Below are 18,493 nucleotides of genomic sequence, written 5' to 3'. Positions count from 1 at the left end.
GAGCCGGGAAGGACTGCTGACCCATCCTGACATAGGATGTACACCCAAGACTTTTAAGCTGGCAGTAACATCTCTGCTCAAGAGCCTGCATCAAGAACTTGGTGACTGATCATAGAAGCATAGAATCATAGGACTGGAAGGGACCTTGAGAGGTCATCGAGTCCAGCCCCCCGCCCTCAAGGCAGGAATGTATGTATGTGACCTATTCTCCTTAGCAACCTCACTCTCAAGCTTTTCTTTCTTTTATGAATAAACCTTTAGATTTTAGCTGCTAAAGGATTGACCCAGCGTGAGCTTGTGGGTAAGATCCAAAGCGTAAACTGACCGAGGAATTGTGGCTGGTTCTTTGGGACTGGGAGGATCTGTTCGGGGTTGGTGAGATTGGGTTCTGTAACCCCTAACCTGTGTGTAGGCCTGGGGCGGATTGTGGCACAGGGAGAGCTGGGGTGCCGGAGGGGTTTTGCTCATGAGGCTTCCTGCTGGCCGGATTGGCAGCTGAAGTGCTTGGTGTGGCTGGTTTGTGGCCTATTTGGGAAAGGTCTTCAGTCGAGGGCTGTAAGTAGCCCTGGTTTGGAGCAATTTGCCCTGAGCTGACGCCCTCAGCGGTGCCCACACCCGGTCTGGTCCATCCCCCCCCCCCCCATTAGGAAGACTCTGTCACCCCTGTTCTGATCCTTGTAGTAGCACAATGCAACCCAAACCAGCCTGGTCTCACCACAGTCCTTAAACTGTAATGTGTGTGTTGCGTATTTCTTCACACAGTGCATAGTCAACCTGTGGAACTCCTTGCCAGAGGATGTTGTGAAGACCAGGACTTTAACAGAGTTCAAAAAAGAACTAAACAAATTCACAGAGGTTAGGTCCAGCAATACTTATTAGCCAGGATGGGTAGGAACGGTGTCCCTAGACTCTGTTTGTCAGATGCTGGAAATGGATGACAGGAGAAGGATCACGTGTTGATTTCCTGTTCTGTACACCCCCTTCTGGGGCAGCTGGCATTGGCCACTGTTGGCAGACAGGACACTGGGCTAGAAGGACCTTTGGTCTGACCTAGTCTGGCCGCTCTTATGTTCTAAGATGCAGAACATAAAACAGGAGCACAATGAGACAGTCACTTGGAATCAGCCTTTGTCTTCAAAACGTCCCAGGAGCAATCAGCGTTTCCTGTTTCTTTTCTTAGCTCCTTGTGGTGCACTTTCTAATCAACTCTCCAAGGGCTGTGTGGGGATTTCCTGTCCACGCTGCAGCCCCATAAACTCTCTCACACTCTCCAGCTGATGGACTCTAGCTGGAGTTTTCCCTCCGTGGTTCCAGGGCGCATGGTTAATTAGGGCCGGCTGTTCGGCTTTATAGGTGCCAGCGGCGCTTACAGACAGATACAGAGGCCCCTGCCCAGAGTAGCTTACACTATGTGGGGCCGGCCCTAGACAAATGGTGAGCTAGGCAAGGAGTGCCATTCACACCTTCCATCTGTTACATTTTGAATACCTTCTTCCTTAGTGCTGCCCAATGCCCCCCAGGCCTGGCACTCCGGGTGGTCACCTGGCTCGCAGGCCCTATTCCCAGGCCAGAAGTGCCCAGCAGGGCCACTGCCCCTTATTGCAGACCGCACTGTTAAATCCCGTGGGTTCTGAGATCCTGGTACTGGAGCAGGACTCAGGAGAGCCAAAGTCAATCCTCTTTGACCTTGGGCAAGTCCCTTACTCCTGCGCCGGAGAGGTGAGGTTGTGGTCATTTACTGTATGTCCACACTGCTCTCATTTGCATAGTCTCTTCTGATCCGTTTTGCAGGAGAGATTTTTGCGCAAAAACCCCACAGGCTGTGTCTAGACTGGCCAGTTTTTCTGGAAAATCAGCCACTTTTCCGGAAAAACTTGCCAGCTGTCTACACTGGCCACTTGAATTTCCACAAAAGCACTGACTTCCTACTGTAAGAAATCAGTGCTTCTTGCGGAAATACTATTCTGCTCCCGTTCAGGCAAAAGTCCCTTTTGCGCAAAACTTTTGCGTAAAAGGGCCTGTGTAGACAGCTGAGATTTGTTTTCTGCAAAAAAGCCCCGATCGCGAAAATGGAGATCGGGGCTTTTTTGCAGAAAAGCGCGTCTAGATTGGCACGGACGCTTTTCCACAAAAAGTGCTTTTGCGGAAAAGCGTCCGTGCCAATCTAGACGCTCTGTTCTGAAAATGCTTTTAACGGAAAACTTTTCCGTTAAAAGCATTTCCGGAAAATCATGCCAATCTAGACGCAGCCACAGTGTAGACGGGGCAAAAACCTCTTTTGCGCAAGATCCTGTATCCCTGCTTTTCTGAGGCCCTGTCTACACTGTGGTTTTTTGTGCAAAAACCTCTTCCGCAAAACGATGCAAATGAGAGCGCGAGAACTGCTAACGAGCGCTTCATTTGCATCGCCTCTGCCGACAAAGGCTGCAGCGTAGCCGTAGCCTTAAGCCCGGGCATGGTACGGCCTCCCCCCCGGCCTTAACCCCCCATTCTGCCAGCCACGGCCCAGTTCTAACCCGGTGGCCGGTGAGGTGCAGGGGTGCCTGCTCACCCCACGTGGGGCACTGTGCGGCGCAGGTGGTGCCGTGTGCATTGGCTACTGTGCTGTGTTTCTTGGCGTTGAAAGCTCGGTGGAGGGGGGTGGAAGGGGAGTAGGGGTTTGCTTTCAAATAGCAATTCCGAGTGGGGAGGGGCGGCAGCGAGGTTGGGCTCAAGCCAGGAGAGGGAGGAGGCAGGCGGGATGCAGGGTGATGTGATGACATCACTCTGTCGTCCTGCAGGAAAAACTTTTTTTAATAGAGAGATGAGCTTTCGTGGGCAAAACCCACTTCCGCGGATGAGATGACCTTGAGTGGAGAGAAACGGGGAGGCAATTACAGAAAACATCTGCTGTCGCCTGCCCTGAACGCCATTAAATCTGGGTCCAGCTGGATTCCTTCTGGGAAGTGCGGAATGGTGAATGGCGGACAATGTAACAAACTAAGGGATTTTGTGGGAACTCTCCAGAATAAGCCCCGGGTGAAACAACCCCCCCCCCCTCAAACTGTGCTTACAATGATGTGTGTGGAAAGGCACAAAACAGGGGCTGATCATTTGTGGGGTTTACCCCCCGCAAATCAGTAGGTGGGGAAGCGTCCATGGCCACTCCAGACTTCAAAAGCTTCAGCGGGGTAGCCGGGTTAGTCTGTTTCATCTGAAGAAGTGGGTTGTGCCCACGAAAGCTCATGAGACCATCTACATGTTTTGTTAGTCTCTCAGGTGCTGCAGGACTATTCGTTGTTTTTTAAGTTTTTCCGAGACTTCAAAGTGAGGCAAGGCAGCAAACGGGGAGCCGACTGGGAACACAGTCTGGCTGCTTCTAGATTGGCATGATTTTCTGGAAATGCTTTTAACGGAAAAGCGTTTAGATTGGCACGGACGCTTTACCGCAAAAAAGCCACAATGGCCATTTTCGCAATCGGGGCTTTTTTGCGGAAAACAAATCTGAGCTGTCTACACTGGCCCTTTTGTGCAAAAGTTTTGCGCAAAAGGGACTTTTGCCTGAATGGGAGCAGCATAGTATTTCCGCAAGAAGCACTGATTTCTTACAGTAGGAAGTCAGTGCTTTTGCGGAAATTCAAGCAGCCAGTGTAGACAGCTGGCAAGTTTTTCCAGAAAAGCGGCTGATTTTCTGGAAAAACTGGCCAGTCTAGACACAGCCTGTGAGTGCGGACTAGCCACAGCAGGGATGGATCCGCAGGGTGCTAGGTTAACACCGCCCATGGGTGGCTTGTTTCTGCCCAATGCACAAGCTTAGTAGCTGCCCTGACTGGTTTCATGGCTGTTAAAAATCCGTGATGTTCCCTTTGGGGTGCAAAAAAAGGTGCTCAGCTCTGTGTCTGCCTTTCAGGACCAAACTGAAGGAACCCACCCTGCGGATAACAAGCATGTCTCTCTGTCTCTCTGTTAAAGGCAGAACAACCCAAACAATCAAAGCCCGGCAAACAAAGACTCTGGTGTTAGCTACTGGAAATAATCCACACCCCAGAGCCCGCTGGCCTGCCTCGGGTTATTAAGTCCAACAACCAAAAATTCCTTCCACATGCCCCTCCCTTCTCCCTCCAGCACACCTCTCTCCCAGCTGTTATCTTTGGTCAGGAAAGCCCCAGGGTTCAGAAGTGCCTTGGTGGGAGTTCACATCTCCTGGGGGGAGGAAGGGTGAAAAAGGAAGCTTGCTTGCTCCTCCAAGCACTCCCGTTGTGCCACCAGCCACCCCGCCAGAGAAGCTCCAGTAGGTTTAGGACACACATGCCTGGTAAATGATCAGACCAAGATTTTCAGAAGTGGCTAGTGAGACTGGCTGCCTCCATTTTTCCAGACCCTTCTTTGGCAAATCTGGCTCCTTTATTGGGGGCTCCACGTGGGCACCCCAAAGTGGAGGCCCCCAGGATCACTCGCCCCTGGTGAAAGTCGTGGCTGTCCCAGGTGGCTGGCGTGCCTTCTCGGGCTGTCTGCATCCCCGCTGGGACCTGCCGGAAGGGAGTCTCAGGGAAGGCCAGGGGTGAGGTGTCTGCAAAGCCCCAGCATAAAATTTCAGTCTCATCAACCCAGCTTGGGGGTGTTTCCTTGGCAGCTGGCCAAGAGACCTGCCCGGCCTTCCTCCAAGCCTGGCAGCCTCCCATGGCCTGGCGGCAATGGAGCCAAACTACGCTCAAATCAATGCAGTGGCCAAACCCGCCAAGGGCGGGCTCGGAATTTCCAGCCCTGTGCGGAATACCGTGTCTCAGTGCACGGGTGCATGCGCACCACCCGGAGAGACACAAACCCGGCTGGGGGGGGGGGGGCTCAGCTTCCAGGGAATCAGGCCGGGCCAAAGAGTTTGCGGGGGGGCTGTGGGTTTGGGGGCTCCCAGCCAGGCAGGCACCCCACGGCCCTCGCCTTGCCCTAAGGGCCTGCAGGGGGGCACCCCCCCAGAGGGCTCCCCTGGAACTGGGGGCTGACTCAGCCCCTCCCCAGCCCGGGGGCGGGTCAGCCACAGCCCCACGCCGGGAGGGGCGCAGGGCGGACTCGGGGCCCCCAAGTGGGGGGCGCTGGCCCGGGCTGACCCGAGCCAGCTGGGGGCCGGGCCTGATTGGGCGCGGGCCGGCCCAATGGCGGCGCGGGGAGCGGCCAGACCCCGCCCCGGCCCGGGACAGCGCCGGGCGGACGCGCCGGAGTCGAGCAGCCCCGGGGCCAGCATGCCGGCCAGGGGGCTCCGCGCGCTGCAGCTGCTGCTGCTGGGCTGGGCGGCGGCGCTGCCCCGCCGGGAGCTGCTGCCCTACGGGGCGGCCCGGGGCGACCGGCAGCTGCCGGCCGGCGACGACGAGAGCTCGGGCGGGCTGGCGCTGGGGCGGCCGCTGCCCTTCTACGAGGCGCGCTACAGCCGGCTCCATGTGAGTGCGCCGGGGCCGGGGCTCGAACCCGCGGCCGGCGGGCGGGCGGCTCGAACCCGCGGCCTGGGGGGCGGGCGGCTCGCGCTAGCTCTGCAGAACCCCGGGGCTGCGCGCAGCCGGAGGTCGCCCCGCACGTGCATCCCCCCCCCCCCCCCGCTGCCGTGGGCGCGCTCATGGGCCAGAGGGGGGAAGCTTTGCCCCCCCCCCCAGCCCATTGGGCGAGTGAGGCCCCCTTGCCCCAGTCCCCTCTGGCTGGAAAGCCCTGGAGGGGGGAGACTTGGTTGGGGGAGCGGGTGATGGAGAGGTGGCCCCGAACCGGCTCTTTCTGCGCTGCAGCCGGTGCGTTTGGCGCGCCCGGTGCCATGGTCTGTGCTGTCTCCTGCAGGTAGGGACCAACGGGATCATCTCCACCCAGGATTTCCCCAGGGAGACCCAGTACGTGGACGACGACTTCCCCACCGACTTCCCGGCCATCGCCCCCTTCTTGTCCGACATCGACACCAGCGGCGGCAGGGGGAAGGTCTTTTACCGGGAGGAGGAGTCCCCTGAGGTGCTGGCCCAGGCCGCTGGCCTCGTCCAGGCTGCCTTTCCGGGGGCCTTCTCTCCCACCCGGGCCTTCATCGCCACCTGGGAGGACGTGGGGGCCTATGAGGAAGTCTCTGGAAACGCGGCGCCCTCCGAGAAAGTAAGGCCAATGTTCGTGCTCGCTGCTGTGACCCCACGGGGGCCGGGAGAACGTGTCTCATCAGAAACCGATCGTGCACGTATTACCCAGGTCCACAGACTAAGGTTGTGTCTACACTGCACGGTTATCCCAGGTGACTGGCTCCAGAGTGTGAGCGCCTGGGTTAGCCTCCCTCATGAGCATCCCTGAGTCCCACCTGCCTTATTGTGTCCTCGCTGTTTCCACGCTCACCCCTACATGTGGCTGGGGCAGATCCCTTGTGCTGAGGCAACTCGAGGATGCTTTTCCCGTCTGTTGTGTCGATTGCAGAACTTGTCTTTCCTTTGATGGGGGGAGGGCATTGAGGGAAGGGCGGTGGAGGGTTATCAAGCACTTCAGTGACTCAGCCTTTCTCTTCCCTGCGAAGTGAGTGGCTTTCAAGCCCAGTGAAAGTGGAGTTCTGCCTCTAACCTTGCCTGCCCCAGCCCGCCCCTCTCACCATTCCTCCTTCCTCTCCCACACCCTCTCTCACTTGCTCGTTTTCGCCAGGCTGCCTCGGGGTGGAGCTGGGGATGAGGCATTTGGGATACAGTAGGGGACTCAGCTGGGGGTGGAGCTGAGGGATTTGGAGCATTGGTTCTGGGCTGAAACAAGGGTTGGGGAGGGGGTAAGGGGCTTGGGTTCTGGAGTGGGACCAGAAATGAGTGCAGGGGGCTCCGGGCTGGGGCAGGGGGTTGGGGTGTAGGATGCAGGAGGGGGCGGAGGGCTGTGGCGGAGGGCTGGGAAGCAGGCCCTAGGCGGAGATCCCCAGGAGCTGCAACATGTCTCTTGGCTCCTGAGGAGCAGGCGAAAGAGGCAGGCTGGGACCATGTGTCTGTCGCCTGCACTGGGAGGGGTGGCTCCCAAAGGGCACTGGGTGGCAGGAATAGGGGCGTGGACAGAAGGGGCGGGATTGGAGGCTTGCCTCCCCCCAGCACTAGGTCCGCCCATGCGTCGCCTTCTAGGCGGAGGCGTAGCCAGCGGGCTTGAGCTCTGGCTCCGCCCTCGGGCAGCACGGCTGCGGCTCCTGTTGGCTGGCGGTTCCCAGCCTGGGAGAGCTGCAGCGTTGGCGCTCCGGCCGTGCTGGGGCGGCGCGTGGATCCCCGTGGCTGTCCCTCTGCCTCGCAGTCCGAGGGACAAGTCGCTGCTTCCAGGGAGCAGTGCAGAGCTGGGTAGGAAGTCTGCCAGCCCCGTGCTGACCAGAGCCAGCAGGATCCCTTTTTGACTGGATGTTCCTGTTGAAAACCAGACTCCTGGCAATCTTACCGCAGCAGGATGGGCTAGCGTGGGCTTCGAGTGGCTCTGGGCTAACTGTGCAGTGTGGACATACTGGAAGAACTGGATGCTTGTGTTCTTATAGAGCATCTGCTGAGCTAGCACTCAGATTTAGGGTAAGAGCCATGCTTAAGCAGGGCTGGGCAAGATGTGGCCCTGGGACCAGATCCGGCCCACCTCTTAAATAACTCCCATTTAAATAACTCTCAGTTCTCAGTCGTGGCGATAGCCTAGCAGGGACCGGAGCCGGGAGCCCTTTGCTCTGTTTTTAATTCAAAGCCTCCAGCCCCAGACAATTCTGGCAGGAGGCTAGTCTCCAGCCCCACCCCTTCTGCCCAGGCCACACCCCTTCTGGGGGTGGAGCTTGCCTGTGACCGAGTACCAAAATTCATTAAATGTCCCTCCTGCAAAAATTATTGCCCACCCCTGGGCTAGAGTGTCCATAATTAAGCATCTTGGACCTTGCATGGAGAGGCTAGAATGTCATTCACAGAACCCTCAAGGACCGATTATGAAACCTTTACTCCTAGTACAAGGAGTCTGCTTTGGCCAGCTGGGCTACTGGGCTACTCTTGTCACACAAGGGAGTCCCAATCTCTCTTGCAAGCACTGGTGGAGGAAATCGTGTGCCCTTATAATCTGACTGCCAACCGCATTTACTCAACATACACAGAAACTCGATCTCTGCTGTTAAGACTTTGTAGTACAGTGTAGATTGGATCCTGTGTTTTCAGTTTTTATTTTATTTAATTTTTTCCTGGGGAATTTATTGGTGTTTGTTACTACAACAAAAACCAATGAAAATCAGTGGGAGGGGGAAACGATTAACATTTTTTTCTGGGTAAATATCAAAGTTTATTTTGCTGGACGGAGGGGGAAGGAAAAAGTATTCTGTAGATAAATGCTTCGATTAATAGAATTCAGCGTGGTTTGCGGACAGAACTCAAAACACGGAACTGAGTTTAAGACAATACATCGCTAATCCCCAACTAAAATTTTCCCTTTGAATCAACAGTTTACTGCTGTAGCCTATAAACATTTAATAACCGGGGCACACCATTTGCAGGGCATACACGCAACTTCATCCCTTTCTCCTGTTTGTGTTTAACTTTTTTGACTACCTGCTTGTGTTCTGAAATGTATTCTGAGACAGATTTTCATTTCCTTCCCTGTTTAGCGTGTCAGCTCTTTACATCGTTATCTGCTAACAGCTTGAACTGTGTAAGTGGTGGGCGTGAGAGTCAGTCGTATGTTTAGATGTGCACGTACTTCAGAGCTTATGTACTTGCCTGTTTGTTTACTCTGTGTGTCTTCTAGACTGATATACGACCTTACTGCAGCAGGAAGCTGTATCTATACTCACAGCGTAATGGATCATCGAAGTACGTTTATTTCATGCAATGTATTGTGCTTTATTAGGACGATGCACATTTTTTATCTATTCAGATGATACAAAAACAGTGTGAAAATGGGGGAAAAAAACCAAACAATACTTTTTGTAAAACCTGGGATTTTCCCCAGTAACAATCAGATTAAAATGAAGGGGCTTAAGTATAGACCAAAAAAATGCAACAACCAGGCGCTGAGAATGCTCTGGGTGATAAGTTAGAGGTGATGCAGAAATCTCCCAATCGTTTGCCTGCAAATGTGGCAGTGCATTTGTCTGGATTTACACTGGTACCACTGAGATCAGAATCCAGCTCAGAGGGACTGATACTTATGGGTATATCAAGGAGGGTATTAGTGGATTTGTGACTTTTTTTTTTTAAGTACTCCGAACATATTGCTCTTGATTTGGGATCCTAATCTCTTTTTTGGGGGGTTGTTTTCCTAACAACGTGACTCAGTGGAAATTCTGAAAGCTGTTCCCCAGCGGGGTGATACTGTGTCTGGACCAGTGAGATTTGGTCTGGAGAACTTCCTGCGGTGATGCATGTTTTTCAGTGACATGCGCTGATAAGGCTGGTGAATAGACTGAAATGCTTTCAGATTCACAGCACTTGGATTCCCGAGTCATTTTGTGGCTCTGGCCCATGACGGCAGAACTTGTGCTTAGGATGAACACTGACCTCTCTTTCGTGGGTATGATCCCTTACTGAGGGGCTAGGGAGCGCTGAGTGTGATCACCACCATCTTTGACTTCTGTAGCGCTGGCCCCACTGCTGTACCTCTCTCATGTGCCTTGAAAGCCTGGCTGTGGTGTCGTCTCTTAATCTGCAGTTCTTTTGGAAAACTTCCTGAAAATGCCACTGAATTTCCACTCGGAGCTGCCCATGTGCAGCGTGCTGCTGCATGCTGCTGCCATGATGCAGTGTGATAGGGATGTGGGATTTGGCATCCCAGGTCAGACTAGTGCTCCATCTAATCTAGGATCCGTGTCTTTGACCGTGACTAGTATCAGATGCGTCAGAGATGGGCAACTATTGAATAAACTGCAGCAGGGAATTTTCTTCCTGACCCTATCAGGCAGGACTTGGTTTTTAGCCTGAAGTATGAAGATTGATATTATTATTTATATGAACATATAATATTTAAATCATGGGTATGGCTACTCTGCATATAGACTTAGAATCATCAGGCTGGAAGAGACCTCAGAAGGTCATCAAGTTCAGCCCCCTGCCCAAAGCAGGACCAATCCCAACTCAATCATCCCAGCCAGGGCTTTGTCAAGCCGAGACTTAAACACCTCTAGGGATGGAGATTCCACCCCAAGGAACCCATCCCAGTGCTTCCCCACCCTCCTAGGGAAATAGTTTTTCCTAATATCCAATCTAGACCTTCCCCATTGTAACTTGAGACCATTGCTCCTTGTTCTGCCATCTGTCACCACTGAGAACAGCCTCTCTCCATCCTCTTTGGAACCTCCCTTCAGGAAGTTGAAGGCTGCTATCAAATCCCCCCTCATTCTTTGCTTCTGCAGACTAAATAAGCCCAAATCCCTCAGTTTCTCCTCATAAGTCATGTGCTCCAGTCCCCTAATCATTTTGGTTGCTCTCCACTGGACCTTCTCCAATGTGTCCACATCCTTTCTATAGTGGGGGACCCAGAACTGGATACAATACTCCAGATGTGGCCTCACCAGAGCCGAATAAAGGGGAATAATCACATCTCTGGATCTGCTGGCAATGCTCCTCCTAATACACCCCACTATGCCATTAGCCTTCTTGGCTACAAGGGCGCCCTGTTGACTCCTGTCTAGCTTCTCATCCACTGCAATCCTCAGGTCCTTTTCTGCCGAACTGCTGCATAGCCAATTGATCCCCAGCCTGTACCAATGCTCGGGATTCTTCCGTCCCAAGTGCAGGACTCTACACTTGTCCTTGTTGAACCTCATCAGATTTCTTTTGGCCCAATCCTCTGATCTCTCTAGGTTACTCTGTACCCTATCCCTGCCCTCCAGCGTATCTACCTCTCCACCTAGCTTAGTGTCATCCGCAAATTTGCTGAGGGTGCAGTCACATGAAGGTAACTCTGAACATACAGTTTATCTAGTTGTCTGTATAAATGTCCTATCCTTTTTTGAATCCTGCAAAACCCCAAGCTCTATGGTATCCTGTGGCGAGGAGTTCCACATGCTAACTAAGCACTGGTATACAAGACATATTTCCTTTAATCATGTTTTAAATTTGTGACCTTTCTGTTTCATTGCCCATCCGCTGGGCTTTGCATGATGAGAGGACACACAGAAGAACCCAGTGCTGAGGTGGGGATACTGTGGAACAGCACTGCAGTGATCTCTGCTCTCCACACATCTCTGGCTCTCACCATCTGCTGCCTTCCTCTAGGGACCCAGTGGGGCGCCTGCAGGTTGGAAGCAAAATCCTACACCGTACTCAGCAGGGCTCAGGAGTGCAGCTCAGTGCATCTTCTTCAAACAAATCTGCCGCTTAGGAGGACTGCTCTGTCACCGGAGCCGTCTGGCCCAGCTGTGTGTCTTGGCAGCGTGCCGGTGCATCTCCGCTGCAGGATGTTGGGCTGACCTAGGAAGTGTGGGTGACCGGTGGGGTTTGTGCTGCAGGGTTTTTTTATGGCAGTTTTGGGGAACAGTGAGCTTGAAATAGAGCATTTCTGGACTTCCTAACCCGGTACCAAAAGGGAGGGAAGGAAAATGTGTTTGTTGTGAAGGAGGAAATTGCTGTATGCACCAGGGAAAACAATCGCGGTCAGCTAATTAAAATAGCCACTACTTGCAACGTGCCCAGCATAGCTCGCTCCAGGAGCAGCACTTCTGTAGAATTCAGTTGTTCTAAAATCTGAACTTTCCACTTAAAAAATTCATGAGGCTTTTCTTAACATGGGTGTTTTGGTTGCCTTCTGGGCTTGAGCTGTGTGTGTGTGTGTGTGTGTGTGTGTGTGTGTGTGTGACATTTTCAAGCTTTTCTCTGCATCTGTAAGAGACCCTCCCCTACTGTTAAATGCAAGCTGTGCGTTTCACGTAATCACATGACTCCAAGAGCAGGGGCTTTCAACCAAACACCCAACGAGGCTCACAGTGCACACACAGGCTCTGGTAGTGCAGAAGCTCTGTGCTGTTGTTGGCACTGCTGCTCGGCCTTTCACGGATGTGGCTCCCCCGTGTGTTTCTATAACGGCCCGCTCTTGATCAAGTCACTGGAAACCGCAGCCATGTTGGTGAGCGGGACAGGCTCTGGCAGCCGGCACGGCGAAGCGTGTTTAAATCCGACTTACCCTTAGCCGGAGCTCGGGGAATCTGCACTGCGGTGGAATTTTTACCCTCTGTAGCTCGTCTTAACAAATGTTAAACGGCCAGACTCCGTTGAGATCCGCCTAGTAACAAGCTGAGAGCTGACCCGTCTCGCTCTGACCTCTGACCTTTACACGCCAGCCATCCCTCTCCTCTGTCCGATGTCCCTGTAACAGACTGGAGCCGCCATCCTGTCTCGTGATCCTCCAAGAGGACTTACTGGGCAGAATCAAGCCCCAGAGTAAATTGCTGCCAGCGGCGGCGAAGTTGCACCAGGGAGGGGTTTGGTGCAGTCTCCAATTGCCCAGCTTTGTATAGAGGCTCTTGCCCCCCTCTTCCCCCCCCCCCCCACTTTTTAGCTCTTTTGTCAGTGTAGCTTTGTTTGAGTGGCTGAATGGCTGCCCCCCGGGCATAGGGGTGTGAGCGTGGGTGTGTGCCCGTCCCAACAAACTCCCTTTGTGTGGCGGGGCTGATGACTGCCTTGCAGACGGGCTTAGAGCCGGGGTCCTGTTGCAATGAGAACACTCCACACCGCACAGCTTCCAGCAAGCCAGAGGCTCTCAGACCTGGGAGCACAACTTCCTGTGGCTGGATCCGCCTTGTCGCACTGCCCCGCCCAGCAGCCTAGGGGTCCCCCCCAGAATGAATAGCCCTGGGCCCCCAGAAGAGTTAATCCGGCCCTGGGTGCCTGCGAAGGGGGCGCTGTGAACGCCCCCTGATAATTATCGCTTTGCAGAACATCGTAGGGCACTCGCAGCTGAGGAAGGTTGGCGCCCTCGCTCAGTCGAAGTCTGTGACGAGAATCCCATCCCGGCGGCAGGATGCAGCCCAAATTTTCAGGGCCTCTCGAAATGCCCGCCTTGTAGAGTGCACTCTGGTAACAGAGGCAGCAGCGATATATGGGCCCATCCCTGATGATCATAGAACTCTAGAACTGGAAGGGACCTCGAGATGTCATCGAGTCCAGTCCCCTGCCCTCCCGGCAGGACCAGGCACCGCCTAGATGAAGGGTGGGGAACCATTTTTGAGTCGAGGGCCACGCAACTGAGAAGCAAAAAACCCCCAAACCCACTGACACTCCCCACATTTCCCTCACGCACCAGACCCTTGGGGGGAGGGGAGGTGGACTAGTAGATCTTGTGGGCCCTCCTCGGCTCTGGGGTGGGGTCAAAATGAGGGGTTCAATGTGTGGGAGGCGGCCTCTGGGAATGGGTTAAGGGGGTGGCAGAAGGGAGAGTGCAGGAGCCTCGGGGACTGGATCCGGGCAAGACGGGAGCCAGCTCCAGCTCCCGAGCCATATGTTCCCTGCCCTGGGTCTAGACCGTCCCTGTCCAGGTGTGTGTCTAACCTGCTCTTAAATGTCTCCAGAGATGGAGATTCCACAACCTCCCTGGGCAACTTATTCCAGTGTTGAGCCACCCTGACAGATAGGAAGTTTTTCCAAATGTTCAACCTAAACCTCCCTTGCTACAGTTTAAGCCCCTTGCTTCTTGTCCTATGCACAGAGGCCAAGGAGAATGACTTTTTCCCTCCTCCTTGTGACACCCTTTTAGATACCTGAAAGCTGCCGTCATGTCCCCTCTCAGTCTTCTCCTTTCCAAACTAAACAAGCCCAATTCCTTCAGCCTTCCCTTATAGTTCATGTTTTCTAGACCTTTCATCATTTTTGTTGCTTTTCTTCTCTGGACCTTCTCCAATTTCTCCACATCGTTCCTGAAATGCGGTGCCCGGAACTGGACATAAAACTAATAAAAGTAAGTTCTTCTTCACACAGCGTGTAGTCAACCTCTGGAACTCCTTGCCAGAGGAGGCTGTGAAGACTAGGACTATAATAGAGTTTAAAGAGAAGCTAGATAATTTCATGGAGGTTAGGTCCATAAAAGGCTTTTAGCCAGGGGATAAAATGGTGTCCTTGGCCTCTGTTTGTCAGAGGCTGGAGAGGGATGGCAGGAGACAAATCGCTTGATCATTGTCTTCGGTCCACCCTCTCTGTGGCACCTGGTGCTGGCCACTGTCGGCAGACAGGATACTGGGCTAGATGGACCTTTGGTCTGACCCAGTACGGCCGTTCTTATGACTCTTGGGCTACATCTACACTGGCACCCTTTTCCGGAAATGCTTAAAACAGAACAGTTTTCTGTTTTAAGTATTTCCGGAAAAAGAGCGTCTACATTGGCAGGATGCTTTTCTAGAAAAGCCCTTTTTCTGGAAAAGCATCCGTGGCCAATGTAGACACGCTTTTCCCGAAAAAAGCCCTGATCGTTATTTTTGCGATCGGGGCTTTTTTTCTGGAAAAGACTACTGGGCTGTCTACACTGGCCCTTTTCCGGAACAGTTTTCCGGAAAAAGGACTCTTGCCCGAGCGGGAGCAGCATAGTTTTTCTGGAAAAACACTGACAATTTTACAGTAGATCGTCACTGCTTTTCTGGAAATTCAAGGGGCCAGTGTAGACCGCTCGCAGCTTATTCCGGAAAAGCAGCTGCTTTTCCGGAATAAGTGGCCCAGTGTAGACACAGCCCAACTGAGACCTAACCAGCGCGGAGTAGAGCGGAAGCATGACTTCTCGTGTCTTGCTCCCCATGCTCCTGTTAATGCTTGATATGGTACTAGGGGGTCAGATTCTGAGCCCAGCTCTCCCTGTGGAGATCCACTGAGCTAACAAAGGAACAGGGTCAGGAGCTTGGCCAACCGTGTGTTCTCCCTATGGCTCCATGTTCTTCTGGCTGCGGGTATTGTGGAGCCAGGACTCGGGGCTCTTCGGGGCCAGAGCATTTGGGAGACGCTAAGAGAGCAGGGTAGTGAAAGAAGAAGGGCTCTTTGGTTGTGAAGGGAAAAACCAGCTGTTGTGGAGGAGTTTCCTGTGTGCTCGGGAAAAGAAGCGCGGGGGTGAAGAGCCAGGAAGATAAAGCCGAGACACATGATGGAGGAGCCCCCTTGCTGGGGAATAGAACGCCCTGGTAATAACTCACTGGGAGATGTGTGCGATCTGTCTGCGGGGAGGGAAGTGCAGTCGGCTTAGGGTAGCGTTGAAGCAGATGGATGTCTCAGGCTGGAGCCAGGCAGGAGTCACAATGTGGTGCTTGTTCTGTGGCCGATCGCCCCGCGAGTGATAAATTCAGCCAGCAGGAGACCAACGCAGCACTCTGCTGTCACTATCTGGAGGTGGAAGGAGGAGGATAGGGGCATTGGGCTTGGCCTCTGGGCTCAGTTCCTGCCTGAGCCGCAGAATTCCTCTGTGACCTTGAGCACGTCATTTAAGCTGCCCCGTGCCTCAGTTTCCCAACTGTAGATTGGGACTCAGAGCACTGCCCCACCTGGGGTCTGAGGATGAAATCCAGTAGTGTTGGGGAAGTCCTTGGTTGCTCTGGTGACGAGGGTCTCCTAGAAGTAGACAGACAGAAGAGCTGGTTTGCTGCTCAGGGGGGATGTCGCCCAAGGACAATGTTGGGGAGCTATTTTAATTCTGGGACACTCCATAAGCTTCACTAACTGGAGCCGCTCCTTAGTCTAAAAATTCCTGCTTTTACTGATTATTAGACAACACTGGTGTAAATTGGCATAGACTTACCAGCTTGAATGCCGTTTATATCAGCCGAAGATCTGTCCCGGGGTTGGTTTTAAGGCACATCAGCTCTAAGGAGACCTATACTGATAGACCTTCTGAGGGATTAGCAGCTTCCTTCCCAGTGCAGGGGGCCTTGTCTGCACTAGGGATGTTAGCGTATAGTCATTTAAACGATAAACCGATAAGGCATATCGGTTAACTGTAATGACTACACCTACCCTCCCCGCCTCTTGCTGCCTTGTAAGCCGGCTCCCCGTGCATGCTGGTTCCCGTAGAGGCAGCAGTGCAGGGAACAGGCAGGAGCTGGTCCCCAGGGGAGCCAGTTTAAAAGCCGGCTCCCCACAAGCACCGGATCCTTGGGAGCCCCTTTTCCCCTCATCCCGTGCTTTTGTCTCTGGTAAAGAGGCAGCAGACAGAAGGTGAGGGGGGGCAGGTGGGAGCCGGTACATGCGGGAAGCCAGTTTTCAAGCCAGCTCCCTGCATGTATCGGCTAACACGGAGCCACCTTCCCACTGCCTTCTGCCTCCTCCCCCGCTGCTGCCTCTCTATCAGAGGCAGCAGTGTGTGGGAGGGGGTGGCAGGCGGGAGCCGATATGCATGTGGAGCCGGCTTTTAAGCCAGCTCTCCACGTATGCTGGCTCCACGCAGTTCCTCCCCTCCCCCTGCTGCCTCCCACAGAGGTAGCAGGGAGAGGGCAGGCGGGAACCAGTGCTCTGGGGCAGCCATCTTAAAAACTGGCTCATCCTGAGCACTGGCTCCTTGGAGCTGCCTCCTCTCTACCCCCAATGGAAAAGTTTTTCGTTAAAAGCATTTTCAGAACAGAGTGTCTAGATTGGCACGGACGCTTTTCCGCAAAAGCACTTCTTGCGGAAAAGTGTTCATGGCCAATCTAGACGCGCTTTTGCGCAAAAAAGCCCCGATCTCCATTTTCGCGATCGGAGCTTTTTTGCGCAAAACAAATCTGAGCTGTCTACACTGGCCCTTTTGCGCAAAAGGGACTTTTGCCCGAACGGAAGCAGCATAGTATTTCCGCAAAAAGCACTGATTTCTTACAGTAGGAAGTCAGTGCTTTTCCGGAAATTCAAGCAGCCAGTGTAGACAGCCGGCAAGTTTTTCCGGAAAAGCGGCTGATTTTTCCGGGAAAAACTGGCCAGTCTAGAGACAGCCCTAACGTATGTGCAGTTAGAGCCGCCTTACTGCCCGTCTGCCAGTACAACGGTTTTACTTACTCCGACAAAGTAATATAGCTGTGTCCACACTGGGGCTACGTCTAGACTGTAAGCCTCTTTCGAAAAAGAGCGTCTAGACTGCAACCAGTACTTTCGAAAAAGCAAGCTGCTTTTCTGAAAGAGAGCATCCAGGCATTATTCCCCGTGAAATGAGGAGTACCACCGTCGAAAGAAAAGCCGCGTTCTTTCGATTTAATTTTGAAAGAACGCGGCTGTAGTCTAGATGCAGGTGAAGTTTTTTTGAAAAAAGGCTACTTTTTTCGAAAAATCCCTGCAGTCTAGACACAGCCTGGGAGAGCAGCATGCTGGTATATCCTTGCTCCTGTAGTTGTAGTCTTAAGTCGGGGTGGACAATAAAATGATGGTAGTTTGCCAAGCTTAGCCCCAGCGAGTTGCCACCTCCATGTTTACCTGCACCTCTGCGGGCACGGGCAATCGCAGCTCCCATTGGCCATGGATCGTCATTCACAGCCAATGGGAGCTGCAGGAAGCAGCATGGGCCAGTAATTGCCCACCCCGGTCTAAATAATCGTAAACCGACAACGTCCGGTTTTTGGCACAGATTCTAATCTCCCATTATACGGTCGTGTCGTCGGAGGGGCTTTGTGGAAGTCAATGGCCTTGTACGGGAGACGGGGGCGTTAACGGTTGCGCTCTACTGAGTGCTGGTGAGGTCCCAGCTGGAGTGCGGTGCCCTGTTTTGGACAACACACTTTAAGAAAGACGCAAACACGTGGGAGAGAGTCCAGCGGAGAGCTGCAAAGTGGAGGGGGCAGTTTACAGAACCTGACCTAGGCGGAAAGAACTGGGCGTGTTTAGTCTAGAGAAGAGAAGTCCGGGGGAGAAGAGAGGGGGATGAAATCAGTCCTCAAATATGTCCAAGCTTGTTAGAAAGAGGACAGTGATTAGTGGTTCTCCATGCCCATCTAGGGCCGGCTAAGGAGTGGCTTAATCTTCAGCAAGGAAACCTGAGATGAGATCAGTGGTTCTTAACCTCTTTGGCACTGTTATCCCTTAAGTTTAACCAATAAACCAAAATTACCCCTCCTCCTTTTTTAAAGGGCAATAGACAAACGGGAAATTACGTTCATCATTTTTATTGTGTTTTGTTTTCTCGTGCATTATGTTGAACAAAATTGACTATCTATTTTAAACGTATTCGTATATTAGGCTCGTTATTCAGAAAATGAAAACACATGACCAACAGCAGTTCTCAGATGAATTTCCCAGTGTGAAGGTTGATACTGCTTCTGCTTGACTAGCTTAGAGATACGAAGTTTTGTCACGGCTAATGCACATCTCAAGTCATGACTAAGATCTAATCTATTCCTTGCCTTCTTTTGAACGTTGACCGTTGTAGAAAAGCTGACCTGACAGCGATACGTAGCGGCAAATGGGATTAGGAGTTTGAGAGCTCTGTCAGAGAGAATTGGGCATTCTAAACCAGCTTTTCGCCAAAACGTTGCCAGATCAGCATCCTGAAAATCTGCTTTCAATGTGTTACCTTCTCACAGACCGAGGAATTCTGCTTTCGCCTTGATATCTAGGTCTTCGATGACTTTTTCTTCTACTGTAAACGGTTTCACAATCCATGCATTCATGTG

At 53.0% G+C, this 18,493-nt stretch overlaps 1 protein-coding gene across 1 annotated transcript in view; it reads left to right on the top strand.

Moving 5' to 3' along the window:
- The first annotated feature begins 5,178 nt into the window (after positions 1–5,178).
- The window catches only part of NID2 (nidogen 2), a 49,076-nt gene continuing 35,761 nt past the window's right edge, over positions 5,179–18,493 (top strand). Inside the window, exons 1-2 of the mRNA XM_075926197.1 lie at positions 5,179–5,411; positions 5,797–6,096. Of these exons, the coding sequence (XP_075782312.1) occupies positions 5,217–5,411; positions 5,797–6,096 (495 nt within the window). The 5' untranslated portion in view covers positions 5,179–5,216. The remainder of the gene's footprint in view (positions 5,412–5,796; positions 6,097–18,493) is intronic.

Source organism: Pelodiscus sinensis, chromosome 4, assembly GCF_049634645.1.
Source record: "Pelodiscus sinensis isolate JC-2024 chromosome 4, ASM4963464v1, whole genome shotgun sequence".
NCBI classification, from domain to species: Eukaryota; Metazoa; Chordata; order Testudines; family Trionychidae; genus Pelodiscus; species Pelodiscus sinensis.
This window is presented reverse-complemented; position numbering and strand designations above follow the sequence as displayed.